Consider the following 12,364-nt stretch of genomic DNA (forward strand, 5'->3'; position numbering starts at 1 on the left):
TAGAAAATTTGAGGGCCCAAGTCCACTTATAGTAGTGGTGGTGCAGTTCAACCTTGGCCCAAATCAATGAAAGTTGTAAGAGGAAGGAACGAACAACAACAGAGGGCCTAGCCCGAGGATAAATGGAAGGAAGAATAAGGTTATATTAAGAAATAGATGAGCATTCAGCTGTCCACAAGCTTGCCTGAGAAGACTAAGTTTACATATGAGTGATACTATTCACTTTCTTCTCTCAATACTCTTCTTTCTCTTTTCTTCTTTTTTGTCTCGATTCTCTCTTCAGTGTTCCCTCCTTTTTCTTATATACTTCTTCTCCTATCATATTTTAACCATCCATTCTTACCTAATCCCATCCTTTCATGACACTTGTTACTTTTAACATCTAAAGAAGATGGTAGAAGAAACCTGCTTAGCTGTGACTTACATTGTTCATGTCACTTCCTCATCAATGCAGCTAATAAAGCTGTTGCTCACCATTGAATGCGGATGCAACAGACTACACCAGGCTAAAAGCTTCCCTGATGTCCACTGACTTCCTTTCTCTTCAAGCTCTAGCTCCTACATAGAACACTATAGAGTATTTTGACTTATCTGCTCCCCTCCTCGAGCGGCTTTCTTCCTTGGGCCCATGGCCCGGGGCATTTCTACACTAATGCTACAACCCTTCAACTTCATCCTCGGTCCTCGGACACCCACAATAATAATAGAATTTCAATTTATGATACCCATTTCACGACAATTACAAGTATGGTTAAATATTTATATATTCAAAATAGCACATTCATGTACAACCAGATTAGTCTCAATTTTTTTCTCAAAAAAAGAAAAAAAGAAAAGAAAAAAGGATTAGTGTCAATTTTCAATTCTCAAGCATATCTTAAAAGACAGCAATACATCAATACTATAAAATCCAACACTTTTCTCTGCATTGAACTTGGAAACATCTAGTAATACAAGGGACACTACAATTATCATATTCTTACTCAAAAATCTTGATATAACAAATTATGATTTGAGCAACATTACTTTTACATGAACCTACACTAACGTCACTTTTATTAGTACTAATCAAAACATGTCACTTAAGCAATAATACAAATTATTGTGTTCTTAACTTCTTAGAATTTATTGGGAAACATCACCAGGATTAAGCAACAGCAGCACTTGTGCCCCTCGAAAACAGGCCCCGAAGTTCTTGTATTCTTCTTGTGCCCTTGGTAAAATGGGGTCAAGGTCACCATGGCTAAAAATTTCCTTTATAGTATCAACTGTATTCTTATACGACAGTTAATAAAATTTCAGATGTCCACACTAAGGAGAAAATGTAATGCACAGACCAACTGACCTGTGCTAGCTCATTACATATGTAGTAGTCTACTCCCCTGTCAAAATTGCCTTGATGATAGAATCACACATTCCATCAGCATATGCGAACAAGTGCCCAGCTCCCGGAATCTCATGATAGTGAATCCATGGTAGCTGTTGGGCAATGTATCGTTGCAGTGTAACAGGCACAATCCTATCATCATCTCCATGCCACAAGTGGACTGAACCTTCATTGTTTGGAAATGGGTTTTCCAGATCCATAGGACTGAACTCCCAGTCCCCAAATCCAACAATCATGTCGCGATGGATGGACTCAAATGCTCCTTGTTGTTTTACCTCTGCCTGAGGAAAGCCACATTTAGAAAATAAGAGCATTTACACTTGATAAATGAGGCTCTATGTAAGTAGTAGATTTACATGAAAAAAAGAAAAAGAAGAACTGAAAAGAAAGCCTCTGAACATAACAAAAATTTCCTTTAACTTTTGTCCTATGAGATGGTTTATTCAGTTAAATCAAACCTTAAGAAAAGGAGCTGAAAGTCTAATCTTATCTCAAATCTCTGTTTCTATTAGTAGTGCACCAGAATTTGTCAAGCACACCTATATACAAGAGGGATATGTTCATTGCATTTTTAAATTCAAAGGTTGTTATTACTAATAGAAAACAGAGGAGAGTTCTGGAGAATGAAACTCTATCTCATTGAAAATGAATTGAATTATCAACTAATACAATCAGATAGGTATATATACACCAAAGCTGTAACTAAACCAGCTGTAACTAATCTTTCTCTCTACCAGTAACTAACTAACTAGCAATCTAACAGATTGAACCAAACTGATACACGTGCCTGTCACATGCTAAGTTAAATACATATGTGAAACTAAAAACTACATGACGTTTCTATCTATTATGCTTGTCGTCATTTACTGTACAAACTGATTGGAGCTCAGCTTCGTATCTGTGCTCTGCTTCTTATCTGTGCTCTTGACTCTGCTCCTCTTAGCTACTGCATTACTTCCTTTTGTATCTTGACACCCTCCCTCAAGTGGAAGAGGGGCATGAATATTGACCATATTCAACTTGGATACAAGAAAGGAGAATTGTTGGGCATTCAAGGCTTTGGTTAGCAAGTCTGCAATCTGAGAATTTGTCCTAACATGTAACATTCTGATATACCCTTCCAAGACTTTATCTCTGACAAGATGACAATCAATTTCTATATGTTTTGTTCTTTCATGGAATACAGGGTTTGCAGCAATGTGAAGGGCTGCCTGACTGTCACAGAACAAAAGGGCTGCTTGAGGATGCTTTATTTGAAAATCATGAAGAACATATAAAAGCCAAATGATCTCACAGACTGCTACTGCCATTGATCTATACTCAGACTCTGCTGAAGACCGTGAAACTGTTTGTTGCTTCTTTGACTTCCATGAAATCAAAGACTCACCAAGAAAGACACAAAAACCAGTGACAGATCTCCTAGTGTCAGGGCATGAAGCCCAGTCTGCATCAGCAAAGGCCTTCAAGTGCAATTCTGATTTGCTTGAGAAAAACAAGCCTTTCCCTGGTGAACTCTTTAGATATTGCAAGACCTTATGAGCTGCTAGCAGATGGGGTTCTCTAGGATGTGCCATGAACTGACTGAGTCTATTTACAGCAAAGGTTATGTCAGGCCTGGTTATTGTTAAGTATAGTAACCTTCCTATCAATCTTCTATAAGAGCTTGGATCTTGCAACTCCTTTCCCTCATACTTACTAAGCTTGAGATTCTGATCCATAGGCACTTTAGCTGGTTTACATCCTAACATACCAGCATCACCCAACACTTCAAGTGTATATTTTCTTTGGCATAAATTGATACCATCAGTTGTCCTTGCAACTTCAAGGCCTAAGAAAAATTTCAAATCACCCAAATCTTTTAGCTTGAATTGTTGATCTAATAGAATCTTCAACTCATCAACTGCTTGCTTGTTGTCACTAGCAATCAATATATCATCAACGTAAACCAATAGGGCAATGAAAGAAGTAGAGTTCTTCTTAATGAAAAGAGAGTAGTCAGCCTTGGACTGTGTAAATCCAAGAAGAACTAATGCAGTGGAAAACTTGGCAAACCATTGCCTTGAAGCTTGTTTTAGTCCATACAAGGACTTAGTAAGCTTGCATACCAGCCCCCCCTTGCTGTGGAAGCCTGGTGGGAGATCCATATAGACTTCTTCCTTCAATTCACCATGAAGGAAGGCGTTATTTACATCAAGCTGACAGAGATACCAGCCTTGCACAGCAGCCACTGCGAGAAGACATTTGACAGTAACAAGTTTGGCAACAGGGGAGAAAGTTTCAATGTAATCAAGGCCTTCTTTTTGAGTGAAGCCTTTAGCCACCAACCTAGCCTTATATCTTTCCACAGTCCCATCAGATTTGTACTTCACCTTATACACCCACTTACAACCAATTGTCTTTTTGTGAGGTGGAAGAGTTGTGAGGGTCCAAGTTTGATTAGCTTCAAGAGCAGAAATCTCAGCTGCCATAGCCTCTCTCCACTTGAGAGTTTTAACTGCTTGATGATAGAATTTGGGTTCCTCAATTGAGGAAATGGCATTACAGAAATGCAAGTGTCTAGGAGACAATTTTTGGGAAGACAGGTAAGAAGATAAAGGGTAAGCAGTACTAGATGGAACTTGAGACACCTGATTGCACTTATAAGCTTGCAAATAAGCAGGTCTGTGAGAAATCCTAGTGGATTTTCTAAGGGGTGGAATGGAAGAAGAAGGAGGTGCATCATGGACAGAAGGAGAAGGATGACCAAGGGAAATAGTAGGCTGATCAAGATGGACATTAGACTGATCAAGGGGAATAGTGGACTGATCAGAAACATTAGAATGACCCAAGGGAACAGGTAAGGAACCAATAAGAATAGAAGAAGGGTCGGGACAAGGATGAGAATTAGGAATATGCTCAATATTAGAGTCTGCAATTGGAATAGGAATGGAAATTGGACAAGAGGGAGAGTCAAAAACAGTAGCAGGTGAACCAAATGAAGGAAAAGAGTGGGAACCAGACAAGGAATGAGAAGAATCTGAAAAAGGAAAGATAGACTCATGAAAGACAACATCTCTAGAAACAGTGATTTTCCTAGTATGAAGGTTAAGAACCTTGTAACCTTTCATGTTAAAAGGGTAGCCTAAAAAAACACATGGAGAAGCTCTAGAATCAAACTTCAACCTGTGAACAGAAGGGGTGGAAACAAAACACAAGCAACCAAACACTCTAATATGAGTAAAAGAAGGTTGTTTATGAAATAAAAGCTCAAAAGGGGATTTATGACCCAACAAAGGCATAGGCAACCTGTTAATCAGATAAGTGGCTGTCAAAATACATTCTCCCCAATATGCTGAGGGTAGATTGGATTGAATTTTAAGAGATCTAGCAACATTCAAAAGATGTTGGTGCTTTCTCTTAACCACAGAATTTTGCTGAGGTGTATAAGCACAACTCTTTTGATGCACAATGCCATGATCACTATAAAAGTTTGATAAAGAAAATTCAGGAGCATTATCTGATCTGATTGCTTTAATACCAATGTTAAATTGAGTCAAAATCATATTATAAAATGAAATTAAAAGCTGTTTAACATCAGACTTAGCTTTCATGAGATATACCCAAGTAGACCTAGTGGCATCATCAACAATGGTAAGAAAAAATCTAAAACCATCATAAGTGCAAACAGAATAGGGACCCCAAACATCTACATGAATCAAAGCAAATGGCTTAGTACTCATATTATTGTTTGAAGGAAATGGCAGCCTCTTCTGCTTAGCCAAAGGACAGATGGTACAAATGTCATTACATTTTGAAGAAAAAGAAGGCAAAACATCTTGCAAAGATGACAGTTTATTAAAAGAGGGGTGTCCTAATCTAAAATGCCACAAAATGGACATATCTTTATTAGAGACAGATGCTGAAAAAACTGACTTGGGAAGCTTGTTGATGGAGAGGTAATCTGACAGAGAAGGTGGAGTCCTATGAGTACTGTTCTGCAGCAAATACAGACCATGTTGGACTTCACCCACTCCAATCGTCCTCCAACAAGAAAGGTCCTGGATGAAGCAAAATTGGGACAAAAACACAAGACAAAGAGGCAAGCGTTGAGTGATTTGACTGACAGACACAAGATTAAAGGAAAAAGAAGGAACACAAAGAACATGTTCAAGAGTAAGGGAATTAGACAGTTTGACAGTACCAATGTGAGTGACATGAGCAGATTCACCATTAGGTAATTCAACAACACAATGGGAAACAGCAATATAAGATTGAAAGAGTGAAAGAGAACAAGCAATATGATCACTTGCACCTGTGTCAAGAACCCAAGTACTACCACCAAAAGCAGATTTATTCACAAGCTTAGCAGAGAAAATGGAATGCTTGAGATTACCTGCCAAAGGAGTTGAATGATAGGTAGAAGCTTTGTTGGAGGAAACACTGTTGGCCATAGCAATTGGACTATTCTGAGAATCAGACCCTCCAATCATAGCAAGCAGTTTCTGGCATTGCTCCATTGTGAAAGGAAAATGCTGTGGAGTTGGTGTTGCAACAGAATCTTGAACAGAATCAAGGGAAGAGACCTGGTTTGCCCTTGCTTTGGTTTTATATCCAGGAGGATATCCATGGATTTTGTAGCATTTTTCCACGGTATGACCAAGCAATCCACAATGGCTGCAAGTAGGCCTCTCCTTTCCTTTCTTGAAAGTCTTAGAACCAGAACCAAAATTCATTGTTTTGGCTGCAAGGGCTGTGGATTCAACAAAAGGACCATTGTTGCTATGTCCAACTGACCTCTGCCTTTCATCTTGAACCAACAAAGAGTATACTTTGTCAACAGAAGGAATGGGATCCATCAACAGAATTTGACCTCGAATGTGAGAAAATGAATCATTGAGACCCATTAGAAGCTGCATAATTGCTTCTCTATGATGAAGATTGGAGATCTTTTCATTCACATGGCACACACACTTCTCACAAGAGCAAAGAGGAAGTGGTTCATAGTTCTGTATCTCATCCCACAAGATTGAGAGGTTGGTAAAATAATCACTCACAGTGAGTTCCCCTTGAGAAATGCTAGCAAGATCTTTCTGCAATTGATAAACCCTAGGTCCATTGCCTTGAGAGAACATGTTTTGAAGCTTCTTCCAAACTTCCTTGGCAGTTCTCCGATACACCATACTAGTTGCAATCTTAGGGGAAACACAGTTGATGATCCAAGAAACCACAATTTCATTGCACCGTGACCAGCTTTGAACAAGAAGAGGAACTTTCTCCATGGCAGAAGTCAGAGAAGCAGAGCCATCAATTAACCAAAATTTATTTTTGATTCTAAGAGCTCTCTCCATGGATCGTGCCCACGTAGGGTAGTTTTCTCCTCCAATCAGTGACTGAGATACAAGAATCGCACCAGGGCTCTCAGCGTGGTGAAGGAAAAAGGGATGTGATTCATCAATGGTAATGCTTGTAGATGCTTGATCAGAAGACGCCATTGACGAAGCTTCGGAAAGTAAAACCTAGCTTTTGAAGAAGAAGAAATTGAAACGAAGGAATTAGGTGGAAGCAAGAAAAGATTGCTCAGAATCGAAGAAAAACAAGAAAACGTTTCAAAATCAAAATTAGGGAGATCTCTCAAGAAAAATTTCTCAGAATTGAAGAGAAAAGGAGAAAATTTTCCCGAGAAAATTTTCTAATTTGGAGAGAAAAGAAACTTCTAGAATCAAGGAAAGGAAAAGAAAAAGCTAGGAAATCAGTAAAACTGTGCTAGCTGCTCTGATACCATAATAGAAAACGGAGGAGAGTTCTGGAGAATGAAACTCTATCTCATTGAAAATGAATTGAATTATCAACTAATACAATCAGATAGGTATATATACACCAAAGCTGTAACTGAACCAGCTGTAACTAATCTTTCTCTCTACCAGTAACTAACTAACTAGCAATCTAACAGATTGAACCAAACTGATACACGTGCCTGTCACATGCTAAGTTAAATACATATGTGAAACTAAAAACTACATGCCGTTTCTATCTATTATGCTTGTCATCATTTACTGTACAAACTGATTGGAGCTCAGCTTCGTATCTGTGCTCTGCTTCTTATCTGTGCTCTTGACTCTGCTCCTCTTAGCTACTGCATTACTTCCTTTTGTATCTTGACAATTACAATACTCTACAGCTATGGTAGAATCAAACACCAAATTTCAGGGGGTTGAACACTGTCACTATGTACTTTATTATGAAATTTTAGCAAAAAGGTGAAAGAAATCTGTACAGTGAAGGCTAAAAGTCAATCCCAACGAACTACAAGTGCAGAGCATTTGGTTCTCTCATTTTTACTCTATAAACTTATCCCCTAAGTCATTATTTCAAGCCTAATCTTTATTTATTAGATTGAAGCCATCACAATTACCAAACAAATTTTAATATGTTAAGCAAAAAAGTTCTTATATTAAATTATGAAATTCATAACTCAATCATTAAGCACAAAATGATAACACAGCCTAAACAAACACATGCTATTAAGGAGTCACACGTTCACTTCTAAATTAATTGCTATAGATTCAGAAAGTAACAAGATATTCAAAGTTTAAGGTGTCCTTTCACAACCTCTTGCTGGAGTCTTTAATAGGCATATTTGTCAGCAGAAACGCTTACAATTTTGCTTTGCATTTTAACGGTACAACAGATCAAGATAATCATACAGCTTCAGAGACTATAAGAACCAGAATTATTATTAATTTTCTACATTTTCTTATCGATAAATTTGCAACTTCACTTGTAAAATAAAGACAACCTACTAAGAAAATTGGATTAATTTGAACTTGCAACCTATAAGAATATAGGTTGAAGATGCATCCTAGATGAAGCCGCTAGGGATTTATTGAGCAACAATTTTCATTTCCGCAAAATACAATCCATATATTGATATCATTTAGTAAATCAATAACTGCAGCTACTTGGTTTTCTCAATGCCTTTCATGGTATTAATTCCCATCGAAATAATTCATGGAAATTTCCAGAGAAGTTAGATGCTAACCATATGGCTTATTCTCCGAATAAGCTTTGGCACGAGTTCTTGGTCTTGGGGAGAAAGAGCATCCGTACTATGACCTGCAACACTAGAAGAGGGGAACAATTTTTGAGTGTTCCACCAGTAGGTAAGCCAGGGAATGTAGTGAGCAACACGAAGTGCCCATTGATCTTGCCGAAACTGCTGGTTGTAGGCTTCACTTGATAGGTTTCCAGGAAAACCAGACCACCAGTAGTTAACCACTGGAGCTAATAGTCCAGCCCCTGCCAGCCTGTTAGTGTTACAAGCATCCCACACATTAGAGAAAAGGCACATAAACTAGCAAATGCAGCTGTTCTTGCTATTCTCTTTTCTAGCATTCATTTATAGGGAAATTCTTCTTTTACATATGGTACAATGTAAATTCACATTGTAGACACACAAAAAGTTGCAAATGTGTACAATATTTGCCATTTTTTGTATGTTTACAATGTAAGTTTACTTTGTAAGTACAATGTAAACCTATAACATCCTTATTTATATGGCTATGAAAAATCATACCTGTGAGGAATGTACTTGAGGCAACTCCAAAGCACCTGCCCACCCATTGAGATACCTATTACATAGAATTTTGATCCTAGTTCCAACTTATCCGCAAGCTCTTCTATATCCAAAGCCATGCTCTTCACTGTTCTCTTTGGATTAGGATCACTCTCCCCATAACCAGGTCTGTCAAAAGAGACAATGTAGATCCCTAACTCTTTAACAATTTCCTGAAAGAACCACAAATTATTCAAATGACACTAATCCAAGAATATCATATTTAAAGGCTTGCAATAGGCCCAAAAAGATATAAATAAAGGGAGATTTTTCGTTTAAATTGTACACATTCAAAAAGTGACAAATTACATTTTGCAAATATATACAACATTTGCAACTTTTTATACGCTTATAATGTAAGTTTACATTACAAGTACAATGTAAATATATAAAGATCAATAAATGGATAAGTACCGGAGAGAGTGTTTGGGCAATGACAGCATCATGTCTGCAAGAATCAAAACCATGGACGAAAATAATTTTATAGTTGGCTTTTTCTTTAGGCACACCATGTTCTTTGTAGGCCAAATGCCTTTCATCACTAAGTTTTATTCTTGCTGCTGTAACAGGAGGGCCTTTTGGAGAACCGCATATCTTGGGTGCAGGAATTTGGGTTGCCGTTAAAGCCCATGACAGAAACCCCACAAAAAATAACAGCCCTGATCTCCTCAACATCCCTGAAATTTTCAATTTCTAATTAAAATGCGATACAATGATTGAATAAAAAATTGAGCAATTCTTTATTCTAAATCTTGGAGACAAAAAAAAGAAAAAAGAAAAAAAAAAGTGTTAATTAACTCATTAGACACCATGCAGCAAGAATAAAAACTGTAATAAAAATACATGCATATATATTTTGCATCATATTTATCTAGAACAAGTTCTACTTGAAGTGGATGAGGAGAAACAAAGGTTGACAACTCACATTAACAATATTGTTGGGACCAAGGGTTGCCTCTAAAGTAAAATTCCAATAGTAAACACGACTCAATGGAAAATATAATAATAATAATAATAATAATAATGGTATTGCATACATTAATTATTCATTTTAAGAAACCTTTTTATGAAAAATTTATAAGTTGTAAAAAATATTAAGTTACTTTTTCATTTTCTTATAATTTTTTTTTAATATATCTTAAAGTCACACGTTTAGTAAAACCCTAATGATAATAATAATAATAATGATATAATTCAACAACAAAACCGATTGCCTTGGAATTCCAGTTGATGCAGTCTAATTTCCATTAGCCCATGACCATTTTATTTCTTCATATAAATATTTAACAATCAACTTTTTGTAATATATACCTACAACTTAATTTTAGTTTCTGTGTTATCCTACAGTTTTGCAGTGAGAAATGTTAAAAGGGCGACCCAGATAAAACAAAATATTATTGTTCTAACGTTTACGATGAAAACAAGTCACAACGAAAAATTTAACAGCACCCAGATAAAAAAAATAAAATAAAAACCAGATGACCTGAGACTGAGGTTTTATTAACGGTGGTTTTTTGGTTGGCTTCTCTGGTGTGAGTCCTGGCTGATGATGCAGATATCTTCCTATTCACAACCCCTGCCATTTTTGTTTCTAACAGAAGACCTACTCAAACCCTACAACAACAATAATAGATGATCTCAAAATTCAAGAATACAAATCATTATTTACCGGTCTTTGTGTTCCACTAATTATGGTATGTCATGCATTCATTTGACTTTCCTTATAAAATGATCAAAGTTGAGGATCTGTTTGGATACCGTTTATTTTACTGAAATTGAAAATTTATTATTGAAAGTATTGTAGATAAAGGTAAAAGTTAGTTGAAATAGTAAAGCGGGGCCCATAAATAGTATCAAAAAGTGCAGTGGGGCCATGAATAGTAGCAAAAATAAACTGAATAGTAAAATAATTTTAATTTTTCATTGGTATTCAAACACACACTTAAAATAGAAAAATTAATCAAACAAATGACACACTATAATATTTTTTTTTTTTTTTTTTGAGAATCATGACACACTATAATTGAAATATAAAATGGAACACAAAAAATGGTACATGGAATTTATACTAAAAAATATAATACGGTGATGTCTTACCAAACCCTTCACCTTTGAGTTTTATTTATTAGTGGGTTACAATTAGCTTAATTAATAGGTAAAATCTTTGATGGTTGAATAAGATATCTGGAGTTCAATCTCTACCTACACCAAAAACCGATTGATATCTTAGTCTGATGATAAAGAGTTATTATTAAGAGCGGATACCATAGAGTAAAACTATTTGGGAAAAAAAAAAGTTTTATTTATTAGGCTTTTTTTTTTTAGTACCAAAAAAAAAGGTTGAATGCTGGAAAATGAGGTTATTTCAACTTTTTGTGATCTTATTCAGGTTTCCATCAAAATCTCTACTTGATTGTATTAAAGTTCATCTTAAATACATGTACAGATAGCTTCAAATAATAAAAAAAGGCATATACAGTAATACAGATAACAACATCAATTTTGTCTATCAAAAAAATAGATTGTGTTTAATTATCAACTTTTAATTATTATTATTATTATTATTATTTTGGTGAGAATATTGATCAATATTTATTTTTGGGCTACTTGCTGAAAGTCTAGGTAGGATAAGTGTTCGTTTGGATATCTGTAGTTTCTCATGGCTTATTTGTTAAATATGATATATATATATATATATATAAAAAGAGGTTAAAATTTTTTGCCAAAAGAGACTATAAGATTATGATTGGGATTTTTGAGAGAAGAGGCCTGTGGAATTTGTGGGATTAATCTGGTTTTGTTGGCCCAGTTTTAGAAGAAAATTCTATAGAATCTTGATCTATAGAGAGCATTGTAGTCATTAAATCCCACCATTCATTAGTATTGGATACTAGTAGCTGGCCCAACTTTAGAATAAGAGCCCAATTCCTATTATGCCAACGTCCCTGAAGCCCAGGTTTGGGAGAGTGGGGCAATGAGAAGACTAATATTTAAACATAAATTGAAAACGAAATTCTGACCGTGAAAAGTGGGGAGAATTTTAATACTGAAACTCTGAAACTGAATATGAAAAAGGGGAAGAGAGTCAGAGATGCTGCTTGGCTTTATCAGCTGAAAAATGAAAATGAATCAAGTCTCTGACTTTCACTCCAGCAAATGGCAATATCCCCCCAATCTAATAGTCTGATCGTTGTTCGATTTGGAGGAAGGTGGCGGGCCATATGATATGCCGGCCCCCACCCCTCCCCCTCCTTTTCCCAAAGTTTAAAGAAATAATTATATATATATATATATAGAGAGAGAGAGAGAGAGAGAGAGAGAGATTAATATTTGGAAATCACTGTAAGAGTCCCTAATTTATCTTTTTGTAACATTCTTTTTATAAC

General features: G+C 36.1%; 1 protein-coding gene across 1 annotated transcript; it reads right to left on the reverse strand.

Moving 5' to 3' along the window:
- Positions 1–863: 863 nt before the first annotated feature.
- LOC115952487 lies at positions 864–10,597 on the reverse strand. Its single transcript, XM_031069668.1, has 5 exons — positions 10,462–10,597; positions 9,393–9,655; positions 8,940–9,151; positions 8,406–8,670; positions 864–1,668 (listed from the first exon to the last, which is right to left on the reverse strand). The coding sequence occupies exons 1-5, from the start codon at positions 10,559–10,561 to the stop codon at positions 1,375–1,377; spliced, it is 1,134 nt and encodes a 377-aa protein (XP_030925528.1). The 5' UTR covers positions 10,562–10,597; the 3' UTR covers positions 864–1,374.
- Between the last annotated feature and the right edge of the window lie 1,767 nt (positions 10,598–12,364).

The sequence above is a fragment of the Quercus lobata genome, chromosome 7 (genome assembly GCF_001633185.2).
Source record: "Quercus lobata isolate SW786 chromosome 7, ValleyOak3.0 Primary Assembly, whole genome shotgun sequence".
Taxonomy (NCBI): domain Eukaryota; kingdom Viridiplantae; phylum Streptophyta; class Magnoliopsida; order Fagales; family Fagaceae; genus Quercus; species Quercus lobata.